This window comes from Cygnus olor, chromosome 20 (assembly GCF_009769625.2).
Source record: "Cygnus olor isolate bCygOlo1 chromosome 20, bCygOlo1.pri.v2, whole genome shotgun sequence".
Classification (NCBI taxonomy): Eukaryota; Metazoa; Chordata; class Aves; order Anseriformes; family Anatidae; genus Cygnus; species Cygnus olor.
The window spans coordinates 2,396,965-2,423,305 of record NC_049188.1 but is presented as its reverse complement, the minus strand read 5'-3'; the positions used below and the strand labels follow the sequence as shown (position 1 = coordinate 2,423,305).

Below are 26,341 nucleotides of genomic sequence, written 5' to 3'. Positions count from 1 at the left end.
TCTATAAAAAATGTAAAATAAATCACACACCATTTCTGTTTTCCACACACGTGCATTCAGGAACAAAACAGACTGAGCAGACTTTCAGCCATGCAATGAATGTCAGCAGAAACACATCCGACTACAGGTCTCTTAAGTCACTTTAATGGTGATGGATGTGCAGGAAACTGTAATCAATTACATTGCCCTGGAAATTACATAGTTATTTTCCAAAAAACCCAACAGGTAACAGTTGTTTGATACAGTAGAGCTTAATATTTCTCAGAAGACAGAGACTTTGTAATATTTGAGCTTGCCTGTACACACAAATTGCATCACTTTAACAATACCTGTACAACCTCTTCCGTATAGTCAGATTATATAGACCTGGCAGGCAGCTATAAGTGAGACAGAAGAAACTGAAGCAAGGTAGCAAAACGTAGCGTTGAACAGAAAGAAATCTGAACAGGGAGATCTAGGGTCAGATCTAGGAGGTGATGTTCTCCAGCTTGATATTTGAGAATGTTTAAAAACTAGCCATGTGCCTCTGCAAGGAGCAGCGTGGCCTTCTGCAAGGTACACACTCTTACACTATCAGGTTACCGACGGCTTTGTACTTCCTTTTCTTTTGGTTCACACCCATACGTAGCAGCTCAAAAGTCACTGCATACCACACGGGACATGTTGTGTGGAGAGAGGTGGCAAAATGTCATTTGCCTTCTGGAAAAAAAAAAAAAAGGTATATCCAATTCCCAGTATTTCATGTGAGCGGTTAATATTCTTATTAAAATATATTAAGAATATTGCTTGATCAGAGTGGCCTAAGTGTTAGGGTATGAAGTAAACAACACATTATACAATCAAACAGAGCATCATCCCTTGAGAGTCAGAGCAGCCCGCAGGGAGACTGCTGGAAAAACACACACTGAAGCTCTCAGCCCATGTGCCGCTTGTTGTGGCCCTCCTTGGTGTCTCAGCGGAGCAACGATTAGCAGCTACAGCAGGCAGCAAGAGGCAGACTGAGGAGCCCATGACAAGCTTCTTGTAGAGATACTGTTAAATGATTTCCAATTCTCTTTTTTTCCCCTATCCCCACAATACATTTCAAACTCTGCAATAGACTGCTCATCAGGTGGATGGAGGAAAACCAAAGGTGTGCTTCCAGAGCCCCTCTTCTCTGTCCTGAGCACACCAGTTGGGTTCTCACCTTGTTCTTGCTGTGGTTTGTTCCTCCATCTTCCTTCCCAGCAAATCTCCTCGTCCTCCCAGGTCCCTGTTGTTGATGCAGACCCAACGGCTTCACACACCCTCGCCTTCCACGCCTCTTCCCTCAGCCCATTCCCCCGTAGAAGAGACAGAGGAAGACAAGGTGAGAAGGGTGACCCCAAGCTCAGTTATCGGACACTTGGAGCTCAGTTGACACTTGGCAAGGCTCTGGTCATGAGGTGAGGCAGGCGATATGTGTAACACGTCCCCTCCACCCAACAGTGGTTGGAGCTGAAGACGAGGCGCAGAGAAGCCGTCTAAAGGGGAGGATGTCGGCTCGCTCCACACGGGCAGGGCACCATGACAGAGGGGCGGCCATGTTGGGGCGCTGCCACCATGGGCGAGGGGCTCCCCTCGAGGGGCAGCAGCCACGTTGTGGGCCCGGGGGCGGTGCGGGAGGGCACCTGAGGGGGCTGCGAGCCTGCAGGGGGGAGGCAGACAGGGAGCGAGGACACGGGACGGCGAGAACTGAGGAGAAACTTGACGGGAGGGGAGGGCAGCAGGGCGGGAAACGCGCCGCCGCCGGGCGGGGGGGGTGCGGGCGGGACTCCCCCCGCCTCCCGCCTCCCCCCACCCGCGCAGTGCGCAGGCCCTGCGCGCATGCCCGCGACTTATTTCGCGCGGCCGGGGCGCCGCATTTCGCGCGGTGGGGAGCGGGCGGCGGCGGCGGCTCCGGCTCCACGTGACCGGCGCGGAGCGGAGCGGGGCCGGGCCGGGACCGCCGGGGGCCGGCAGCGCCGGGGCCGCCCCGCATCGCCCCGGTGCCCGCCCCGCATCGCCCCGGGGCCGGGGCTCCCTCCGCCGCCCCCCTCCCCCCCCCCCCCCCCCTCCGCCAACCAGCCCGGGGGGGCCCGGCCCGCTGCACCCCCCCCTCGGTCGGGGCGAGGCAGCAGAAAGCGCGCACCGGTACCGCCGTCCCCGCTGGAGCGTATTCGAGCCTCATCAGCACCTTTTTTTTTTTATTTTTTCTCCTTTTTTTTTTCCTCTATTATTTATTCTTCCTCGCGTCTGGTTGCTTTTGGGGAGGGGGCAGCCTCCTCTCCGCTCGGATTTATTGTCACCAGCACCCCCCCCCCCGCCCACTACTCGCCACAATTAATCCGATGAATTTGCCGTGATTGATCCGTATTAATAGCTGGGGTGGGTGGGCGTGTTTTGGTGTGTGTTTTTTTTTCTTTTTGCTTTTTTTTTTTTCTTTTATTGTTTGGTTCTTTTTTTTTTTTTTTTTTTTTTGGGAGCCGGGCTGGGATCCGATCTCTGCTCCGGAGTCCAGCCCTGGTCGGTGTCTGAGAAAATCGCATCTGGACGCCTCGTTATCATTATTGTTGTGTTTGATCCGCGCAGATAAAGGCGGAGGGGAGAGCGGTGCGTGGCGGCGGGGAGGGGAAGGCTGCACCCTTCCCCGCACACACACACACGCAGACAGAAAGGGAGCTCCAGATATATTTTTTTTTTTTCCACCCGCCCCCCTCGGAACTTCTTCTAGTTGGGGAGGAAAGGAAGAAAGAAAATAAATTTTGTGCAAGGAAATACTCTCAGCTCCCTCCTTCCAGCGGGTCTCTCTCCTTCTTTCTTTATTCCCCCCCTTCTTTTCTGCTTTTTTTTTTTCCTCCTCTCTTTCGGAGATCCTCGCCCTCCCAGCCCCTTGATCAAAGCATTCCGCTATTCTGATTTATTGCCCGCTTGGAGAGGCTTTTTTTTTCTCCTTTCTCTCGCTTTTTTTTTTTTTTTTTTTTTTTTTTTTTTTTTTACAAAGGCGACCTGAGATCAGCCATTACTTTCCTTGGCTCGCTTATAGGAATCTCTTACATTTGGTGCTCGCTGCTGGTGGCGGTGGAACCGCGCTCGGATTCTTTCATCCCCCCCCACCCCCTGCCCGTCCTCCCCTCCCTCCCTTTCTCCTTCCCTCTCTCCCTCCCTCCCTCCCCCGTTATTCCGCCGGGGGAGCCGGATCCGCGGCGGCGGTGGGGCGGGGGGGGCCGAGAGCCAGCGGGAGAGCCGGCCAGAGCCATGGACGGCCCGGCGCGATGCAACGGGCTGCGGAAGAAGCGGCGATCGCGCTCCCAGCGCGACCGGGAGCGGCGAGCCAAGGGCGGCCGGCGGGGCGCTGCCTCCGGCGGGGCCGCCGGCTCCGGGGCCGCCGCGGCGCTCTCGTCCTCGGGCTCCGAGAAGGAAGACAATGGGCCCCCGGCGCCGTCCCGGCCGCGGCCCCCCCGCAGGAAGCGGCGGGAGTCCTCCTCGGCCGAAGAGGACATTATCGACGGCTTCGCGATGGCCAGCTTCGTCACTTTGGAGGCGTTGGAGGTAGGAGCGGCGGCGCTTTGTGTGCGCCTCATTGTGTGCGGGGGCGGCCGCGGGGGGGCCCCCGCCCGCTGCCGGCCGCCCCCGGCCCCTGCGCCCCCCCCCCCCCCCCCCCCCTTGGGGCCGGGGGCGCCCCGCCGCCCCTTCGGACCGGCCCCGGCCCCGGCCAGGGGACACCTGCAGCGCGGAGCCGGGGGGGTCTCCGCGGGGACCGGGGCCGGCAGCGGGACCCCTCCGCCCCGGTGTGTCCCCCCCCGGCCGGTTGTGTCCCCCACACCCCGTTGTGTCCCCCCCACGTCTCCTCATGTCCGCCCCCCAGCCGCTGCCCTCCCCCGGAGCAAACTTTTCTCGCCCGGTGTCCCGGGGCCGAGCCCCCCCCCCCGATTTTTCTTCCATCCCCCCCCACGGGTGGGCGGTGCGGCCTCCCCCGCGGGGGAGCGGTGTGTCTGTCTGTGTCTGCCTGTCCCCAAAATAAAGGGGGGCGGTGCCTCCTCTCCCGAGGGGGAGTCCCGGGCCCGGCCCCCCCCCCCGGCCGCTGTCACCCCCCGAGGGGCTCGGGCGGGGGGGGGGGGGGGGGGGGGGAGATGATGCCGGGGGAGCCCCGGCCCCGTGCCTCTGGAGGGCTTTGTTGTTCCTAACTTCTGCTCGGGAGAAGTTTACGTGGTGAAAGGCAGATTTATTTGGGTTTACATGCACTGGAATCACAACTGTAACAATTATGAACTGTCAAAATAAATGCGAAGATGAAGCTGATTGTTTAACAAAAAAATCTGTGTAGCTCTTAAGCTGTTTAAATATTTAGCCAGGAATACTTAGTGGCATTTTCTGGTGCTGTGTTTTTTTTCCTTTGTTGTTTTTTGATTTTTTTTTTTCCACCCTTTGGAGCTGAATTTTGTCCTTGGTTACACCTGCACCAGCCCAGACTCATGTCTGGGAGAGATCTCCTCCCGGTGTAAGCCAAGGGAGGATCTGCTCCCCCCCCCCCCCCGAGAGCCTCCGCGTGGCTGGCGAGAGGCTCGTGTGGGCGATGATGAACCGGTGCTGGGGATGGCCAGGTTCCCCTCTACCACCCCTCTCACCTGGTGAGCCCATCCAGGAGTGTCCTACGTGAGCCGAGGAGAGGAGCGTGGACGTGTCTTTGTTGGCAAGAGTGGGATTTGCAGGCTGAGGTTTTGGACAAAATTCTCTTCTTCCTCAAACAAAGCCCCAGTTCGTGTCGTTAGGGGTTTTGTGGGAATATGGACTCGAGAATTTGGCCGTAGCCCTTCCTGGAGGGGAATCGAGGAGCAAGTTTTGTGTTCAGAAGTTGTAGGGTGTTTTGGAAAAAATCTCTTTATTGTGTTTCACTCCTCATTTTTTTAAATTTATTTTCCACTTGAAATGAAAATTGCTGTGCTTTTTTTCCTTGTTGCAAAGCCAAGAATGGCTACTACTTGCATCCTGTCGTAATCCTGTATCGCTAAAAAGGAGCGCAGAAACGTTACCCAGTTCTGCCAGCTAATATCACATTCAGATAAAACAATAGCTCGCACACTGAGACTTGACATACTTTTAATGTTCATGTGATAGGTGGCACGTTTTGACCTAACGATTTCATGCTGCGTTGAGAAATAATGTCACAAAATCATTGTTAGGTGCTTTTCCCTGCAGCTCGGTGTATATGTTGAGAAAGTTGTTTCTGAGGATCAGAGGGAGATGAAGGTGTCTCAGGCACAAGCCCAACGTAGCAGGAATTACCGTGTGTGTTGCTCCTAGCAGCCTCAAGTTTTCATTGTGATTTGAGCGCTGGCAAGGAGGTCGTGAGATGTCTCAGCCCAGGAGAGATGTTCAGGTTCTTGTCTCAACTCATACCAGAGCTGGGAAGCCCTGGGTGCCGTGGAGAGGTGCCCTGGTGTTTACACACCTCGTGTTTTGGGTCTTGCCTCGGGCTCACTGTAGCCATGGAGGTTTCTCCCCAGGTTCCAGAAGATTTCTGTGCCCAGCATGACAAGATTGCCCTACCAGGCTTTGTGCTTGAACTTCAGCCTGTTCTCAGGCTTAGCGCAGCCAACAGTGTGAGACAGAGGGTGTGTTTTGTCTGCTTGTTGGTAAAAGCAGTGAGGACCAATGTGTAGAACTTCACACCACGGGAAGATCTAAACCCATGCTCCGGGACAGGCAGCGGATGGGTTGGCTGCCACAGGAGGGATGTGGAGGGACGAGGCTGAGCTCTCTGCTTGTGAGCCCACCTTTGTGGCAGTAGGTGTGTGAGTTGGGTGGGAGCTGGCTGTTGCCCCAGGATCTTTTTGTGGGTGCTGTGAATGAACCTGTGAACAAGAGCAAGGATTTCCACATAGCTTTATTTTGCTTGACCTTTTCTAAATGCCTTGTGTTGGGGTGACTGAAAAGCCCAAATTGTGCAAAATGCCAGGTTGTGTGAGGCTTGTGGATCGTAAGGGGACACAGGTGATGCACGAGAAGATACACCTGAAGGCCATTGTAATTCCAACAGGTGTCCTCTGTGTCTGTTAACACCAATTACGGGCATGTTGATAAAAGTTCCCATCCCTTGAAGCACAATTATCTCTCTAACCAGCTCCCACTCTCGGAGCTGCTTTTCTGTCCAGGTATCAGTAGACTCCTCTGCTTCTGCAGTGTAAATTGTTTGGTGTAGAAAGAGGCCGTCTGCTTCTAGTTATCTGTTGCAGGGTTTATGACAGCCTGTACCTTGATCTTCTTTATGTTTGCATGGGGAATAGCAGGGGAAGAGGGAAGTGGGCAAAGACAGCAGGTTCTCATTGACTTTTTTTTTTGGTTGTTGTTGTCTTGGAGCAACAGTTGAGCAAATCTGGTGTTACTGCAAATGTGGCCAGACTGCTCCTTGCCCAGTCTGATGAGGCTCTGCTGTAATGAGGTGCTCTGATGGCCTGTGCCCCTCAGGGAGCTCAGACCTTCAGCAGCCCCCAGGTGCCTCTGGTTAAGCACAGCGCTGTAGTCCTGCAGCTTGATCTCAGCACCACGTCCTACCGCGGGTGGCCTTGCTGGGACTATGTGCAGCAGGCTCTGTGCATTCCTCCACAGCACTTACCCCTCAGCTCTCTGGCCTCCCAAAATCTTTCGGCATGGAAGAGGAGAAGGATGCAGACATCCAGTGTCTGTGCTCGGCATCTTGTCAAGCTGACCTCTTGCTGTAGCCTGCACCTCTGGCAAGTTTGTTTCCAACAATAACTGCATGAGGTTCTCCAAATCCAGGTGGGCATTGTTGATGCTGGCTTGACAGGGAAAGGGCATTTTTTTCAGGAGGTGACAAATGGATCCATTGGGGTGACTTTCTGTGTGATGTGCTGGAGAGGTTTCCGTGGAGCTCTCAGGCAGGTGGGATTTCACAGATGTCTCTTTCCTCCCCCCGGCACGTTGGGCAGGAGGGTGATGTGGCAGGGCTGTTGGCGTGCGGTGGGGAAGGTGATTTGCAGTGATGAGAAATGAAATCTGACCTGAATGTTAAGATAGCTTAAAGCCTGGGAAGTACGCTGTGTTTTCTGAGTCAACTCCGACCATCCCTACGGAGCAAGCAGTTGGTTTCGGGTTTTCTAAACCCTGGGTAAGGTAATGAGTTTTTTCTGTGGATGTTTGTTTAGCTTCAGCTCAGGCAGTTCATCTGACAAGCTTGAAATGGAACAGAGATATTTATTTATAAAGCACAGATAGAAATGGCATGGGGAGGGGTGAGCTTGCATTTAAATGGTGATTCTTGTTCCATAAAACCGGCACAGTTCCTCACCGCATGTTTGAACTAATTTCTGTTCAGCATGCAGACATCAGTCTGTTTTGAGACCATGCTAAATTATCGTCAGGTAAAGCCCAATGTAATTAATTACAAATGAGAAATGCTGACAAATATTTGTCAAGGAGCTGCTTAATGAGTTTCAAATTCTGTGTCAGATGATTCCATCCACCTAGTGTAAATAATTTTTAAGCAATTGTTCCACTGAGTTTGTGTGATTTAGCTAGATGTTAGCTATGGCAGTTCTACCTATTGAGGACACAAAATAATGCAAGACTAAATGGAGTAAAACTTAACAGCTGATAGTGGCTTTTAAATAGAAATAGTGCCGTTACACAAACAAAATGTGGAAATAATAGGAGGTTTTGAAGATGCTGTGGTCTGAACAGCGTGTCTGTGTGCTGTGTACACAGACAGTGTAACCCTGTGTGTGCATCTGAAGGCAGGAATTTGCTTTAATGACCATCGTGTGATGCACATTGCTATGCATGGCCCACTGAAAACGCTCATCAATAGATGGGTTGTGTGACAGCAGAAGCGTGGGCTCGGACACCAGAACGACTGGCTGGCAGTGGGGTTTCTCCCCCAAATCACTCTTCACACCAGCCTTTTAGGTGGTTTGATTAGCCTTTAAATTCTCTGAGATTCCAACACAGTTTGTTCTGCCTTGTCTCTATCCTTTCATATTTCAAAAGGAATTTGATCTTCGTGCCTTACTGCAGCAGCATCATAACATCAGGTGTTTGTTCAGTGCTGTCAGCAAATCTTGGTAGTCCTTCTTGTATTTATTGACTGCTTAGGTTCTTTGGTGTTTGTCCTGGTCTCTGTTTGCACACGCATGTCTTCAGATTTAGACCAGCAGAGAAAAGAAAGTAGTAACTAAATGAAGGTATCTGCGGATGACAAGTGGCATCAGGTTTTGTGTGACGCTGGGATATCGTATGAAGCGATGTGCTTATTATTTTCATTATGTGTTTAGAGGAAACAGTAAATTGACCTGAGATCAAATTTTGAGATAACCTTGACAGAGCAACTGAATCTCTTGATGAAAACCCTCTGCAACCAGAGATGAAAAAACAGCAACCAAAACTGAAACCGGGACTGCGAGCAGCAGGATGCGTGTTCCACAAAAGGAACCTCTTGGGTAATTTTTGAAACCTATGTTACTATAATTTGGACATGTGAATAAAAGCCTGTTACTTTTCTGTGAGGCTGGGCACCCCCAGCTCCCCCCGATTCATGTAGCTGTTGAAGAGCTGTTATCATCTCTTCCCGCACATAATGACCAAGGATTGTGATCCTTGCATAAATACTCTTTTAAACTCCTGAAGGTAACAATGTAATGAAGGTGGGGATTTTTGCCTTTCCCATGGGTGGTAGTAGGAGGCACAATGGCCTTGAGTTAAAGAAGGAAGAGTTTAAACTATAAGGACAAGTTCTTTAGATAGATGTGATTCAAGTAGTCTCCACTGGCCCCGCTCTTTAAGCTCAACATTAATGGGAATTATACCACATATCAATAGGACAAAAGACACCCTTATCCTTTTTTATCTTGGCATCTTTTTTTTTTTTCCCTCTGCTATTTGGGTGAGAAAGTAAGCCCTTTCTCATTAAATATCTGGGGCCTCTGCTGGGATGAGGGAGTGTAAAGAAATAGATTTATAAAATAAGGGTAAAGGATCAGGAACTTGGAAGGAAAATGATCACTAGGGAAAGGCCAAAAAAATCAGCAGAAAGACATCAAGGGGCTGAGTAATTGAAAGATTGAGTTACAACACTGAGATCAATAGAGAAATATCAGGGACTGGAGGGAGATGTTCCTGGGAGCTGCAGGTGGGATCTGTTCTGTGCCTTGGTGGGAGCCCTGCCCGCACTGCTGGGGAACGCTCAGCCCCTGTCTAAAAGTTATTAAACCTGGTAACTTTTCAGCTGAGAGAGAGGCAGGATTCCTCGCTCAATGAAATGGCCCCCTTTCTCCCCATCTGTTTAGTTTTTTTGTTTTTTTTTAAAAAATGTTTTTGGCAGTTTGAGTGGAAGACCCTTCTGTATTACACCGGGGGTCTGACCTGCAGCCTTGTAATTATCTGCAGCTAAATTAGAAGTTTAATCTTTGTTCTGAGCAACAATAAGTTGAGTCAGATAGGTTTTAAAAATAGCCCAAGCTCAAGTTTAGTGAAGTCTCAAATGCAATTAATAAAAGGGTAATGGAGTTAGGAGGCTGTGGGCTGAAACGTGGCAATGTTTAGCTCTGAGTTTTCCTTTACTCGAACTGCAGCCTTCTGCGAGGGAAACTGCTTGCACTGTTTCTCTATGTTCGTGTATATCATCCGTACGATTTATCAGTTCAGTACCTGTATTCTCGTTGGGGTTTGGCTTGGTGCGTGCCACAAATTACCAGCTGCATGCATTTCTTGTGTAGTTGGTTTGTCGTTTTGACGTGGTGCCAAGCCATGGTGAAGACCACTTCAGAACATCACAGTCCTCTAAATTCCTTTGTTGTAAAATGGATATTATGAAAATCTACTTTGTAAGTAATGAGAAATGGCTAATGCAGGTAGGGATTTGTTTTGCTGTAACAGCAGAATGTGCAGTGGCAATTTGTCAGATCCCCAGCTCAGCTCTGCTGTACTGTTTGCCTTTAAATAGTGTGTTACCTTAACATCTTGAGATTTTTCTCCTTGTATCTTGGCAACACTGCTGCTGAAGTTCACACACTTGTGTGCTGGAGAGGGAAGGCTTTAACCAAAAGGGTAAATCTTTAGTCTGGTAAACGTTGTAAGGAGGAGTTTTGGTCCTGCCTTCCTGTCTGCAGGAGTGGCGGTGTGGAAGTCTGCAGAAGAAGCGGGTTATTCCCCGGCACCGCACGTATTTTTCCCTTTGTGACTTTTTGCCTGTCAGGCGTAATTTGATCTTGTTGCTTGACATTTGCTCCATGTGGATTTACTTGGGTTTTGTTTGGTGTGCTGCTTGGTCCTTGTGGTTTTAAAATCTCCCGAGATGAAGATGCGGTAGGTGTGCAGAGGTGTGTTAATATCTGCTGTGTCCAAGTGCCCGGCTGTCTGAACTTCAGGCTCTGTAATGTTGCTTGGTGCACTGATGTGATTGATATCCCAAGTCCAAGTGGGAATAGTTACTCCACAGCTATGTAAGAGATCAGCTTGGTGTTCTCTGCAGAAATGATCGCCCATTAATCTGTTGTGCACATGTTTGCAAGCTTTCTGGAGTGGAAGTTGCTTCTCCTCTAAAACTAGTGCTTCTATAAATTGCATCTTTTTCTGCTTTTGTTCAGTAGCAAAGGGGGAATTATAGGTTTGGAAATAAAAACACCACCATTGTCTTCTCCATCCACAAGCCCAGGCTTGCCCTTTGCTGGATGAGCTCGTGACAACGAGCAGACTCCTTCAGCCTTCAAGGTGTGTGCTGTGCTGGGCATCCTCTGAACGGAGCCATCTGGGGCAGGTGTGGGGGTGCTGCAAGAGGACAGTGCACGCTGTGGTCGGAAAGGGAAATAGAGGTAGGCACTGGGAGATTTGGGATTAGATTAGCTGTAAGGTGGCTGAAGTTCTGGAGGGGTTTTCCTTGTGTGGCACAGTAGGTGTAGAGGTGTATCTCTCTTTCAGATGTGTTTTGCACTCCCATGCAATCGTACGGTGGTCAGACCAAGAACCGAATTCATGAAGGTCTGTGAGAAGCCTTGCTCCATAACGAGCTATGAGAGGAATGATTTTTTAAGAGGATGGCTGATAACAGGTAACCCAGTTTGCAGATTGCTCTGAAGTGCCTTACTGCTGCTGTTAACTCGCCCTCCCAGCACACGAAAGACATTTTTCAGTTCTTTGCCCATGAAATGGAACCGAGGAGACAGAAGTGGTTAGTGCCAACCTTTCCTGGACCACACACAAGTTGCTCTTGGCATGGGCAGACCTTTCAATGTGAGGATCGGCTTTGGTGATACCTCTTCTCACAGGTACGGTGGGAGTGGAGGAGAGGCCGCAAGATAAACCAGCTCTTTGATATAAAATGGGGGTCCTGTGTGTCCCGGTGCTTGGCACCGTGTCTCTCTGGAGGGTGTTGGGAGCATCCTTCCAGGGTCCTCTAGATGCTGACATCTGGTCCCCAGCTTCCCCAGGACATGGGCAGGAGCTGGGAGGTGCTGCTGTGGCAAGAGCTGGATAACATGCTCTCTCCAGCTTGCTCCAGAGCTGGCCAGATGTGCTGAATGGCCAGGCACAGCACAGAACCCATCGGAGAGGGGCTGGGGCAGAGAAAGTAGCTTTGACCTCAGAGGAGGCCGTGTGGTAAGAAGGCAGAGGAAGAAGTGCTGCTGGTGGGGACAGTTTATGTTGCAACTCTGTTAGCGTTGTGGTTTTTAATGCACATCAAGGGCACTTTGACCTTTGAATGGAATCTTTTGGTGTGAAATTGTCTTTTCTCCTTTCTTTTCTTCCCTTAAAAAAAAAAATTCAAAATACTGAAAATCAAAACCGTCTGTTTTGAGGGGACCAAATTGCCTCTCTTTATTTTATGTGATTTGGATATTACTGAACGATTAAAAGTCCTAGTAATTTTTACTGGCTGACTATTCTGCTTATAGGCAGTGACTCTTCCAGCATTAGTCACTTTAACTATGGAAAAAAATAATAAAAATGCAATTAATGTGGCTCAACAGCTGAGTCGGCTGGACTTTCAAAAAAAAAAAAAAGTAAATTTTAATGAGTTCTGGGATCAGAAAGATACATCTGGTGGATGAATTTGCCAAGTTTTCAACCTCAGAATGTGTGTTGAAAAACTCAGTGAATTATGTAACTACAAAAGTGGATCTTTGCATGTTTATAAGACCTCAGTGCAATCTCCTTATATTTGCCTAATGACAAACAGACATTCTCGCAGAGAGGCAGCCCAGAAGGACACACGCATGCTGAAAGGGCTCTGTAAGCTGATAGCGTTTGTATCAGAATGCGGCTACCAGCAAGGGAATTTTAGTGCATCCATTAAATAAAGAAATAAATAAAAATTAAATCTTGGTCTTGGATGAAAGAAAATAGAAGGAAGGGAAAGGGGAGGGGAGAAGGCAGGAGGCAAGGAAGCACCGAAACTTTAAATGTACATGATGTGTGGGCTACGATATTGTGCCTCCGCTGCTGAACCAGAAAATTTATAACAACTGTTTGTCATGTGTATGTATTTATAGCCATTCACATAATGAAGAAGTTTCATGAGGTTGTAATAACGTATCAAGATGGATGTAATTAAAACAGAAGCAAATTGACACCTCTAGATTAAAGGCAAACTCTAAACTAATACACCTGTACGCTGTCACTTATGTATTAGTTGTCTGGGGCAGTCTGCCAGATATGCAAATAAAAAGACATTGGCACACTTCCTTGGATGTGTGGTTATGAAAAACCCAACTATTTAATCTCTTACCTAGCCCTGTTCAGGTTTGTAGCAACAGCAGAAGTCCTTAATTTGGTGTCACTGATGCTTTGTGATTGGAGGGGGCGAGAAGATTTGGAGAGGTGGGGAAAGGAGCAAGAAATACAGTGTGGGTGATGGACGTGGAGAAGTGTTCTTTAAATGGGAACCTTGCCTGAGAAAAGAGGTGTCAGCTGGGCTGTTCCAGATCTGTCCTAACTCTCTCTCAACTCGAGAGGAGTAAAGAGTCCTTCATGTTGACTTAGTGTTTGAGCTCAGGTAAATGCTTTTGAAAATTGCGCTGTAGCAACAGATGTTGGTCCTTGTACTGCAGGTGATTGAGGTTGCCAGTAAGAAATGCCTCTAAAATGTATATATTTCAGATATATTGGAACAATTCAAATCTGATGTAAATCATAAGTGAGTCTATGAAATGGCTGTAAAGTATCTTAGCAATTTGATATAATAGTATTTTTTCAACTTGTTTCAATTTGCAGAAACCTAGTATTTGCCAGTGGAGCTGTGGACACCTGTGTGCTGAATTTGAGCCGGCAGTTGACACGTTTACTCTCTGAATCAACTTTCTTGGAGTTCTTAAAGTTAGTTTGCAAAATACTGATACGAAATAGTGTGTTGGTATGGAGCAGGAAGGGAATGACCTGCCTTGTTGGTTGCAGGCAGGTGAAGGGAAGTACCGTGCTTTCCTGAGTATCTTGCATCCAGCTAACCCGCATTCCTTGAAAAGCCCCAGGGATGGAAATGGGTCCTCACACGTCTTGTGTGTAACCCATGTGGCTGCCAAACTGGGTTTTCTGTAAAACAGATGATGCCAGTACCCGAGATGGCTGTTTGAAAGACCTCACCTTTCGTGGGTTTGCTGGCATCTCCTCCGTGAGCGCCTGTCCCAGAGCCCCGCTTCCCTCTGCTGCTTCCAGCAACCTCCTCTGAAGCTTGCAGACCCTTGGGCTGCAAACATAAATCAAACAGCTTTGTTAGTAGATGAATATGACCAATTCTTGAGAGCTTAGTGATGCCCAGAATTCAGCTGGGCTTTGAAATGGGGCTTGAAGCCCTTTGCCCCATTGGTGCCGAAGTGGAGATGTGGCCATGGGCTTTGCGAGGCGTTGCGGTCCCGGTGGGCTGCTGCCCTGCCAGGGCTGGGATCTGTGGTGCTGCAGAGGTGACTGCATGATGTGGGCATTTTCAGGGAGCTGCCTGCATAAAAGCTCCAGTGTTTTGTTACACTTCTTCTGAATTATAAAGACTCCTTTTTTAATACATCTGGACACTAAAGATCAAGCGTGCTAGGTACAAGGCTTCAAAGTGGTTTGAAATGGTAGGATTTTTGTCTTCAATGCTTCAACAACTTTTCTTCCACCTTTAATCTTTCATGAGCAGAAGCTTCAAAAGATAATTAGTAAAACATGCTTTTATCTGCATTTATCTCAAAACATGATTAATTTTTTAACTGCAATTACAGCAATCATTTCAAATTTCCTCTATATTAATGAGTAAAGGATTTTTTTAAAATTTTTTATTTTGAAAGAGAGAGCCTAAATAGGACTGTATTGGCTGGGTTGAAAGGTACATTTATGAGTGTGCTTTTTGTTTTCATTGCTAGGGATTGAATTTCCGGTTCCAGGAAGTAATATTTCACATGGATTAAAGTCTTTGAAATGCTCTTGCCCAGCTTCCCTGGATCATTTCGAGGAGCTGACAATAATAGGAACTGGATCAGGCTCTTGCTGGACCTGGCTGCCCAGCCACGCATTCCCCATGTCGTGGTACCTTTTTGCACTGTGCCGTGCACGCGTGACCGGTGGGACATCCTCTGCCTACCGCTCTTGGCATTGAAACGTAAGAAATACGATGCGGGTGGTTTGTTGCTAATGAGTTGGCAATGAACTTGTAAATTTGCACCTTTACAATTTGTCTGTTATAGGCAGCTTAAGGCATTTTTTATTACTATTTCACTTCTGTGAGAAAGATGTTCATGCCTGTGACTTTCTTTATTGCTGGTGGCTGTGTAGGACAGTGTCCTGCCTGCAGGGCTCCGTGGGATGTGGGACCACCTCCTGGCTGTTGGTTCTGCGTGTGGCTTAACCTGGTGCCCCTAGAAAACAGTGCTGCTGGCACAGAGGTATCCAGGGCATCAATCAATTAAAAACTTTTTCCACTAAGCTGCTGCTTTTGTGTAACTGTGCCCCATGAAGGGTGCTCGTCAGCCCTGCCTCCAGCTCCTGCATGCAGAGGAGGGAACTGTGTGGCTGGAGTGGGCTGTTGGCGGCTCTGTGCCTCCGAAGGACTTGGCCACGGGGCTGCTTGGAGTGATGCTGGGCTCTGGGTACCACACGGGCTGGTGCTTGCTCAGCAGATGGAGTGGGCACTTGGAGCTGCTGCTATAGGAAGTGTGATGACCTGATTTTTTAGTTTTTGATTTATTCCCCCCCTTCAGATAGGCCCTAGTCTGGGGTGTCAGAGGTGACTCGGAGTGAGCCTGCACAGCCTCGGTTCACGTCTGAATTTAGCTTCTAAACTGAGATTTGAGTTACCCTGCTCTGCAGCCTCTGGGGAGGTGGATGGGACGATGACCCTGGCAGTGAATTGGGCAGCTGCATAGGAAAGCATGCAAGTGTATAATCAGATTTCTGATAAAACCAGGTCTCAAAGTCTCTTGAATGGGTAGCTTTGCTGTGAATAGCCTCATGAGGTCTGCTGTGGCTGCTCTCTTTGTTTGGTACTCTGACAAAAATTGCTCTGGTATCCTTGTTGGCATATTTTTACATCTGTTATCCATATTTTGGATTTGTTCTGGCTGCGGTCTTATTTTGTTTTGCAAAATCTACCTGGGTTTGGGACAGAGATAAATGTTTGCTAAGGCAGATTTGGAAATTGCATTGTTGAAATACAGCCCATATGGGCTATTGTAAAATGGTTACTGCAGCATATAATTGCCTTCACAATGATGTGCTTTGTCATTTCACTTCCATCTTCAAAGAGGCTCTCCTGTAGTCTGCTGACAGCAATGGTGGTATTAGAAAACGTATGGATTTGTAAAGGCATTAAACTGTCTTTAGTTCAAGGATTAGATTACAGCGTTAGAGTATGGGTCACCACGTTTTCATGTGGATAGGCTGCACTCGGCTCTGTCGGGATGTGCTGTAGGTTAGGGAAGGGTTTGTTTGTTTATTGGAAATACCTGGCATGATGTCCCCCTGAGCGTGGGGGGAAGGAGGCATCTCTTGTGCTGCTGCATGCTGTCCGTCTGTCTGTCCCATGTGGATGGCTGGGCTTGGTCTGGGCCGGCCGGCCTTGGAAGACGTCTCGGAGGGAGGGCAATGCCAACTGCAATGTGGAAAAACACACAGAATAGAAGGACCACAGCACTGACTTTGAAACCTTAGGGGTTTTTCAGTCCTCCGTGCTGGGCTGCTACTTAGCATGTTTTGAGCATTTGTTTGTATTATGTACGCGTACAAAGGACGCATTTAAGCTGTACAGCTCCCCATGTTTCAGAGCGCAGGGCAAACCTTCAGCTTTTACTGCATCTCTACCCGCACGGTCCCAAGGGTGGATTTGCCAGTGCAGGTTTGAGCTCCGCAGTGCCCTTTTCCGGGCTGGAGCCATGTTCCTGCTCCTTTACACCCTCAAAAGGGGAGAGCTGGAGAGTGGAAGTGGTAATAGGCAATGAAGACCCTTCTGTTTCAGTTTTGTCTCTTCTCTCTAAAACTTGCTGCCTGCTCAGGTTTGTGCTCTGCCCAGCTGGAACATGGGAGCTGCACTTGTGCTGCCTGCTGTCACCGGCTGCTGCCCCGTGGAGTTTGGCTTGTGCAGGTCCCTCCCAAACTATGCTTCCAACTCCTCTTGTCCTTCAAACACTGTCTTTAATTGAGAGTGCTGTTTGAGAGTGCTGTTCCCTAGGAGGTACGGTCTTGTCCCCGGGTAACCACAGCCCACTTCCGTGACCTTGCTTGGAGCCCTCTGTATGCTTGTGGGGAGGCGCTGTGTCTGGTGTCTTGATTTCATTTGGGTGTCTTGACAGAACACAGCAGGTCTATGGGGACACTGTTGGTGTGTGAGCTGCTATTTAGTGTGAAGTCAGACATGTGCTTAAGTGTTGCTTTGGGCTGGAGTGTTAATTTTGCTGCAGCTGAGTTTTTCTGTCTGCAAAATGGGTTTAATAATGCTCTCTCTCTTTGGAGATTTCTCTGCTACTTAATTAGCAATTGCAGGTTGCTCAAGTAGTAAGTGAGGAACATAAAATATCTGCGTAATTTAACTGTAAGGTCTTGAAATGCCAGTGCTTATATATATGTAGCAGTGGCCTGGCTACAATGCATATTAAAGTAACTGAGGGTACCTGTGTAATCATCAGCCACCTTTTAAACTAAATGTAATTCTGCCTTAAAATTGTCGATTACAATCATTTCATTAAGCAAATCTGATGTGAAGGGTAACCCAGTGAAATTCTGATGATTGCTTAATTTTTCTTTATACTGTTATGATTATTAATGATGTAAAAGTTAGTGTTGCTTGGTTATGGCTTGTTTCAGATTTAAATCACTTCTAATGTTATCTGTCCCAGCTGCGGTGTATGTCAAGGCTAGCTTATGGTAATATATTTTCTTAAATCCATTGCAGAATAGGGAAGAAACTCTTGCTCTAGCTATGAGAAATGTTAAAGGATGTATTACTAACTCAGCTGTGACGGTGATAAACAAATTAGGCCTGTCATTAATGCCAGGGTCTGCTGGTGTAGTATGTCATGAAACTGGGATATCTCTATTACTAACTGGCCTATAAAAATATAAATGCAGGGCTTTTTAGTCCTTGCATAACAAATTTAAGAGCAAAGCTGCTTTGTGATAATGTTTGTGTAAGCTGATGCTGAGGTCTGTGCGTTGCATGTGGCGTGTTTTTGCAGCAAAGGGTGCGGAAATGAACTGAGGAGAAAGTTAGTGTGGGGAGAGGCTCCCCAGGAGCTGCAGCTGGTGCAGTCAGGGCCTTAGTTAAGGACAGTATATGTGTGCAGATGCTTAAATCAATTCCTCCTTAAGACGGTACTTGAAGATGTGGTTAAAAATCATAGCACACTGGACTTAGAACGAGTGTATGCTTAGGTGCAGTCAGGAGCAGGATGCTATTAGCTATATCCAAAAACACGCTCCTAATGCAAGGCCTCCCAACAGTGCCTTTTTAGAAAATGAACACATTTTGAGGGTCAGCCTTGGGGAATGGCTTGGGGTTTTTGGCGTGTGGCTTTGCTTGGGGACAGGGGTGCCAGCGCCTTGCGCCATGCAGGCGCCTCCCGTCCTGCTGCGTGCTGCTGTCTCCAGCACCAGCTACACAGGTGGCAGGATGGGAAGCGCCACGCTTGGAATGGAGTTCGCTCTGCCCAATAGCTCACCAGAGGCCTGTTTTGTTACAGAACATTGATTAAATAAATATTCCTATGCATACAAAAGAGGAGAAATCTGTTAGAGCGCTCTGCAGTTATTTTTCCATTAATGGTGAGGAGCTCTCTCTAACTTTCCTGCCCCTTTCAGTCTGCTTGCCTGTCTTCCTCCCTTCCCATCACCACGAATGCCTTCAAGTGCCTGAGTAACCTACAAGCAGATGAAGTTCCCTCCTGTGCAGATCTGCTGGCATGTTTGCTCCAGCTCAATGTGTGCTAGCAGATCCTGCTAGCCAGTGCAGGGCATAATTGACTGCTGTGTGCGAGTGGTTCTGATTAACTTGGTATTTCATGTTCAATATCAGGATTCCTTGTGCTAACTGACAGTCATTTCATTAGTTTATATAGCGGCAGTCAAAAATACAATGTTGCAATGCCAGCATCTTGCATAATGTTGACAATTGGGGCAGAATATTTGATGTCTGAAGAATGTCTTTTTTCTGGTGTTTCTGTGACCCCTGATCTTTTCAAACCTTTGAGGCAAAAGTTGCTGCTCTGTGATCTGTGCTGTGAGCAAGGGAGGTGAGTGCATGTTTTTGGGGAAAGAACCTCTGGTTCAGACACCCTGGCGGCCAAAGACAGCTCTGCTGCAAGCAGCAGGTCGAATTCAGTATGAAATGGTGACAACTGGGAATAAATGTAGGGTAAAAAAAAAAAAAAATACTTGAGGGGGAAAAATAGCTTTAGTTTTTAAGTTCAGCAAATATTTGTCTCAAGAAAGAAATTTTGGTTGAACAAACGTCTGGCTGCAATAAAGTATGAGGAAATGCTGTGGCATTACTTTGGCTCTATGCAGATGTGACCGACATCAAAATCCACTCCAAAGAAAGTAACTTGAATTTAGCTTTTTGTTTTTCAAGCAATAATCTTTCTGCTTTGGACAAAACAGAAGTCGTCGTTGTTTTTCTTGGAAAAATTTAGAGCTGTTATTCTAGAGATGTAAATTACATCATGTGTTTTTTCATCTTTAAAGACCACAAACGAATCCACCTTCTGTTATGAGTATGCTCTAAAATTCTTGCCAATGTCGGCTAGATTTGGGAGTGGGGTTGTGGAGGTGCCCCCTGGGTAGGACTGGTCTTCTGGGCACTCTCGTGAGGAGATGCCTTGTCCTCTTTCCTAAGCGGTGATATGATTGCCGTGGTTGAAATAAAGCCATGCGAGCGTGCTCCACTCTCCTGCTGCTTTGTGTTGCTGAGGGTTAGAGAGGACTGGATCTACATGGCTGAAGCAGGAGCCCAAAGTTTTTATCTTGTATTGATTACTGTGGGCAATTATTTGGAAGCGACACAAACCTGAGTTTAATTCTAATTTTACATACCACCAACAAGCCAGCTGTTCTCTGTATTCTTCCATGATAATGCACTGCAATTATTTTTTTTATCTTTCAAGATGTGATTTTATGTTGGAGTATTTTCCCACTAACCCTTTGGCATTGAGTGCTTAGAACAAATTCATTTTTTTCCCCATAACACAAGAGAACCTCAAGTCCAATGGCCAAGGGACTGTGCTAAAGACAGCTGAGGAGGAATGTGAAGTGATGTGCAAAGAGGAAGGGCCTGGTCTGAGCCTGAAAGCCACTGGGACGTGTGGAGTGATTAATGGTATCGTGGCTTTTTAGCTTCATCAAAAGGCCTCAGTGTAAGGGTTTCTAAGGAATGCTGATAGTCACAAGAACCTATCAAAGGGTACGGAAAATATGAAATGAGCAAGCAGGAATGGGAGTTAATTACTGAACAGTGATTACTCTGATATAACCAATTATTGGATCATTAAATGTTTATTACCTTTTTTATGCTTCTTTCCCCCATAAGTGCAGTTTTGTCCTCACAGTATTAAAAAAAGGGGTGGGTCTAATGCATAAAAAGCCTTTTCAAAGCCTGGAAGGTATGAAAAGAGCATCTCATCCTAGCACCTGACAGGCTGGCCTGCTTGCGCCGCTTTCCCTTGCTCTGCGTATTTGCGGTGAAGTGCTGTGAACCCCCTTTAAAGGCCAGATGATCTCATTTCTAGGAAGGAGTTAGCGATCGGAGCAACAGGAGAGCATCTCTGTGGGACATAGCAGCAGGTCCTCTGCTCTTCAGGCAGTGACGGGACTCGGTTTGTGCCTTGTGCTCCAATACGAGGTGGATGTGGCTTGTTTGCCCATCTCCCAGCAGCTCTTCCTAGGGCCTCTGGTCTTCCTAGGGCCCTCTGTTCTTTGAAGCTGAAGTGACAAGTCTTCATTTTGTTTGGGCTTGGAGCATCCCTTCCCTCTCCATTCCCTGAGGAAGGAGTTTCCATTGCAGGGGCGAAGGACAGCTGTGTGGAAGTGAGATGTAAACCATGCCCAGGTCTTCTGTTGGACGTCTGCAAACTGCAAAATAGCATCTTTTCAGGCTGACTGCAGTTACTTTGAATGGCATTCGAGGGTTTAAAATGTTAAAGCAATTTTTTAAAATATAGCTATTTGTGACTTTCATAGATGATCCTTAAATGTTGAGTTGTTTAAGCTTTGTATCTCAGAGGAGGAAGGGTCAGGGTAAAAATGCTCTTTCCCTGGCATCGCAGTGTTTCCCTGAGGCTGTGTGCATGTATGGGAGTGGGGCTGCCTCTACCCCTTGCCTCTGTGTCTTTGGGGGCTGGTGGAGAGGCCCCAGGGTCAGCACTCAGTCCTGGTGGACCACAAGCCTCTGTGAGTGGATTTTATACCTGTGCTGTGGGCAGAGAGCACGTGGCCCTTGTGAGACCTGGTTATTTACACCAGGTCACCTATTTCTGTGGTGGTCAGGGTGTCTCGGCCTTAGCTGACGCCGTCACCACCTCTCAGCGACTGCGGCAGGGCGCTCTCGAATACCACGGGCCTGTGTGTAAGATGAAGTTCTTGCGAAACAGGTATTTCCATGCCCTTATTTGTGAATTTAGCATGATCAATGCTCTTATGAACTTTTTTCCTGATATGACCCAACCAGCCAAATGTACTTCTGGACCTTCCCTCCCAAATGTGGTTTTCAGTTTTCACCTCTGAGGCCTACAGTAGTAGATGGGGGACTTGCTGCGAGCATGCAGCAGGAAAAGTAAGGTGCTGCATGTGGCTTTGCATTACTACTGCTGTGGAAAAGGAGGAAATGCTATTGAACCGTGCTCCTGGGAATCCAAATCATTGTCTTCGCTGCAGTGCTCTGTCAAATCTGTTGTGTGGTGCTTGGGACTTCGCCCTCTTTGGAGGTACTCACTCCTCATCAGCTGATGGATGGGCTTTTCCCTTAAATCCTTTGAAGGAGAACTTTATTCTGGAGTCTTTTCTATATTTTTCTTTCTCCATTTATTTTTTTTTAGAAGAAGACAGACCATGTTTACTTTGTGAAGCAAACGTTATGCAGGTCAGCTCCCTGCTGCGCATGAAGATGGCTCCATCCCCGCAGCGCATGTCTGCAGTCAGGGCCTGTCAGAGATGCTTAAAGATGGGTCACCGGTGGCAGCTCGGGTTCCCACACCGGCCAAACACTATCGCTCTGAATATCCAGCAGCAATACAGCAGCAAATTGCAGCTGTAAAAAACCTCCTTTATTCTGCTTTATGCCGTGCTGGGGATGCAGGCTGGTTCGTGGGGCTCGGTGTCCCAGCTGCTCCAGCCCTGCGAGTGAGAGGTGCAGGGCCTTTGGTGCTGCTGCTTGCAGGCACGTGTGCGATTATCCCTGTTTGACAGCCTCTGTGTAAAATAGTCATAATAATAATAATGAAATGTCCCTCAGGACTTCCTCTTAATAACCGAACACAGAGCAGCAGTTGTAAGCTGTCTCTGTAATGTCACAGGCTCTCTGGGCGGAGAGGACAAGGCATGGCATCCTGGGCCTCGCCTCCTCGAGAGGTGCGGTGTGTTAGCAAGGTGTGGGAGACGAGCCAGTCCCCTGGACTGCTGCAAATGCTGGATTTCAGTGAAAGGTCAGCTAGGAGCAAGGTCAAAGCAAGCCCAATAAGCGTAGCAAACAGCGAAGCTGCAAGGCGAAGATAGAGGTTAATGCGAGGGCTACTGGTATTAGTGCAGCATGTGGTCAGCTTGCTGTGAGCAGGTTCTGAACAGGGAGATAATGAGGAGGGTTTACTCTAATTCTATTATAATGTATAATTAACTAGCATAATTGATAGCAATTTTCCCTGCGTGTCTGTGTGTGTACATAGTCTCATTTTCGACTTTTGTGCAGTTCTACCATGTGCCTTCCACTGATGCAAACTGTCCGGTGGCTCCCCCAGGCTTGGCTGAGCCCACGGATATGGAGGGGGAGCAAAGTTTTCCAGAGCTTCTGAAATAAGGCCATATTACCTATTACCTAGGTGGTGCCCTGGGTTAGGTAGAGCTGCTGCTGATAAAGCAAGCAACGTGCTACCTTGAGAACCACAGATGGAGTCAGGGTTTGCAGAGAGTGAGGGATGGGTCAGCTCTGTTTCTCCCTGGTTTGTCTGCATCTTCTGTTTATGCCTGGTGCTCTGTCAAGCACAGAGCTTGAACTGAATTTTGCCTTTGCGATCATCTTTTGCACAGGATAAAGTTAATGCTTTGGGGCTATACAGAGACATAAACATGACTGTGTTTCAAGTCCACTGGGGATTTTTGTTTTCATGATGCGCAGAGTAGGCAAACCACTTGCTGGTTCCTCTGGCCTTGCTCTGCAGGACAGAGAGCAAATAAGCAAAATCTTCCCTTACCCAAAATCAACTCAAAGCCCCAGGCTGCAATACTCTGCAGATGTGAAGTTTGGCTTTTGTTTTATTTAGACAGGTAGGGAAACACCTGCTGTGGTATTGACTGTGGATGCCATACAATGACCTGACCTACCAGGTGTAAAATCAGGCAATATCCCAAGTGGTGGCTGTTGCTGTTGTCGTACCTGCTGCTAGATCCTTGATGTTATGTGAAAACATCAAGATGGCAGGCTTAGATTTAAGAAAAAATAAAAATCTGGCCCTTTAGGTACAGCAGTATGCCCAGAGTCTTGAATTGTAAAGTTACAGAATCTGTATGACAAGTGAAAATATTGAATGATTTGTCTTGATGGTTGCTTTGCTTGTCCACTCACTTGATTTTGCAGGGTAAGGTTGAGGGCATTAGTATTTACTTAATTTTTCCTTCGTTAACTGGCGATACAGTTTTCCAGTGTAAATGCAAATAACTGACTTCCCCATTCTTAATCCCTTAGGGATGGGAAACCAAAAGGCCATGCTCTTGTTTGAGAGTTGGGATTTAGCCTTCTAGCTCTCTTAAATGTTAGCAGGAAATGTGGCTAAAGGCTCCCAAATACTGGGCTGAGACTCTTCCCTTGAGGTTTTGGTTTATTTGGAAATTCAGTTTGTAATTATTTTTAATTTCAAAGGTTATGCAACACTCTAAGCCTCAGATTTTAGGTCACTCTGTCTTTTACAGCTAGATCTACCTCATCAGTGTGGAGGCTCCCAGAGGACTGCAAAAGACTCATGCTTAGTGTTATCCACGAAAAATGTATATAATAGGTGTGTAATGCAACCTCTCTTAGCATGACAAGTGCAATGTGAACAGTGTTATGGGACAATTGTATGCACTTTGTACTTTTTTGCAAAATAGTGCCAATTGTCGTGGGCTGAATGATGCCAGGGTCTTATAAGTAAATACCTGTCAGCACTTGTAGATGGAGCCAAGGAAAGTCAGGTGGAGAAATCAGTGAGATTGGCTTTTGTGCAGAGTTTCAGCATCTGAGGCACTGCTAAATCTAGCAAAGGATTAATACCAAAGTAATCCTGCTTGTCCAGGAAACCCGTGACAACATGAAGGTTTGAGATCAGTGTGATATGCTTTAGAATGAGTGCAGTAATGCGTTCAGAAATCACCAGAGATAGAAACCAATTGCTATTCATCCTACATCACATCTGAGCTTTCCTACAGTTTGTTTCCTGCTCCAGTGATAGCAGACAGCCCCTTCCACTTGAAGCCCAGCATCATTTCAGTGGCGGCTTTCACCAGAACCCATAAAAATTCATCCAAAGCCAGTGAAAATCCCTCTATTGCTCAAAATCAATTCCTCTTACCATTTGAAGAGTCTCATCCCAGACTTCAGGTGGTCTGTACTGTTCTCCAGTGCAGTTAGCATTCTGGCTGCAGAAGTTGTGTCAGAATGGGAAGGAAAGTAGGGTAGCAATTGGGAGGATACAGGTGGGTGTGCATATATATTTTTCATTTAAAGTAAATATCCAGATCTCACTAATCTGTGGCTATTGAATGCCCGTGCTGGAAAACCTCATCTGTAATTCTGCTGCTTGTTTTCTATGTTTTTCAGCTGTATCGTGGTGTTTTGTGTTGGGATGGGTGTTCTGAGCTGTGTTACCCAAGCCATTGGAACACAGCACACAGCTCAGCACGGAGCGGCTGCAGCTTCTGCTCGTGGCTTGCTCAGGTTGTGTTCAGGGCTGCCAGAGCCAATCCTGATGCTTGCACCCAACTTCTCCTATCTCACTCCACTGCCAGCCTTGTTGCTGAGGTGTGTGGGACTTGTGTTTTCTAAGCATCCTGCAAGATGCTGAGCAGAAAGGAATGCATGGGGGCAGACTTTTCTTTCTTCAAAACCCATTTGCCCACTTGACAGGTGCAGAGGTGGGGTGGTCCATGTCCCCAGTAAGGCTGTGCCTACAGGTCAGGGTTGTGGGGATTTTGGGTAAATATGTCTGCAGTTTTGGGTAAACCTTGTCTGCAGCTGCCCACACCTGGTACGTTTGCAAAAATAAACCAGAGCAGGCAGGGTCCTTTGTGTTTCCCTGGCTTCAGGCAGGTCCCTGGGAACTAAGGGTGTCTCAAGGCCTTAGGGCATTGCCTCCTGCCCAGCCTCAGTGGTGGAGGTGTGGGGCTGGCCCCATGCTTGGTGGTGAAGGCACCTGCAGTGGTGAAAGATGCAGGCAGCCTCAGCTCCTTTTCTACCGGGGGAGAGCATGCTTTCCCGAAAAGCGCTTGTGTTTTTTAAGCCATTTATTTTCCGTTGCACTGAGTCATTAAACATTCCTGCTTGTGTTTTGTTGGTTTTACCCTCTGTAGGAGCTGAGGGAATTTATTCAGTGTCTCATTCCGGTAATGGAGGGGGCTGAGGAGGTGCTTGACTGCCTGACTAGGCAGGCGGAGGCACGGATGTTGCTGCATGTGACATCTTTCTAGTGAAGTGGGATGTCAAGATCTGAGATCCTTTTCCACTTAGTGTACAAGAGCATTAGAACAAAAGGAAACAAAAAGCAGCCCTGCACCAGAAAAGAAACCAAACCCAAACCCCTCTGGCTAAAGGTGCATTTTTAATGCTGTGAGAAATTTCAGACAGAAATTGCATGAAATGCTTTACCTGAGTGTTACTGGATGTGCTGGGGTCAGAGGAGTTACGCTGGTTTACACCAGCCAGGCATGCGACCCTCCTGTTTTTTTTCCATTCCATCTGTATTCACAACAGATGGTGATTATTATGTTTGCTCAGATCAATGAATATTTAAAAAAAAAAAAAAGAAAAAGCAAGACAAAATAAAATGCCCTTCAACTCAATAGAGTCACCCGAGGTTCAGTCGTAGCCCCTGGGTTTTCATTTGGACAATGTTAAGTTATAGCAACTTAAATGGAATTTTTACGAGCAATTGTTTTGCCGTGAAGCAGGCTCTCCCATGGCACTGGCCCAGGCAGATATCTGCCCATCGGGCAGGCTGGCTGCCCCGTCCAGCCAGCCCTGCTCTTGTGGGGCGTGCTGATGGGGTGGGATGCTTGCCTGGCTGGGGACATACTTCTCCCTCACCCTGCTTTCCTGGGGGAGTCGCTTGTTCACAAAGTAATGTCTTAGAAGCGTGTGAGATTTGGAAGTGTATATCAAGAAATTATTTGTGACGCAATCAGAGCTGATGTGTTGGAGCCTTTCCTCCTGACTCGTCTAGTCCTGGGCTTTCCTGTGTTTGCTTTAGTTGCTGGTTTTGCCCCCAGCAGAGTCTCCCTGGGCATGAGGACACGTGGATCCTCAGCACTGAGACACATCCAGGGCGGTGGGGTGAGGAGTGGCCCTGTGTACGTGCTTACTGCCCAGCAAAGGATTGCAGCAGGGAGGGGAGGCTGTCTGGAGGCTTAGAATTGAAGAGATTGAAGGAATAAGAATAACAAACAAACAGATTGCTTTTATACGTGCTAGAAAAAAACA

The 26,341-nt window shown here is 47.8% G+C and overlaps 1 protein-coding gene across 6 annotated transcripts in view; it reads left to right on the top strand.

Annotated features, from left to right (window-relative positions):
- The first annotated feature begins 3,155 nt into the window (after positions 1 to 3,155).
- Positions 3,156 to 26,341, top strand: part of AUTS2 (activator of transcription and developmental regulator AUTS2) — a 763,430-nt gene continuing 740,244 nt past the window's right edge. For 3 of the 6 annotated variants that reach the window (XM_040532679.1, XM_040532676.1, XM_040532673.1), the window contains exon 1: positions 3,161 to 3,549. In XM_040532679.1, the coding sequence (XP_040388613.1) occupies positions 3,256 to 3,549 (294 nt within the window). In that variant the 5' untranslated portion in view covers positions 3,161 to 3,255. Of the gene's footprint in view, positions 3,550 to 26,341 lie in introns of all 6 variants that reach the window. The other 3 variants (XM_040532678.1, XM_040532674.1, XM_040532675.1) reach the window with 3 other exon arrangements.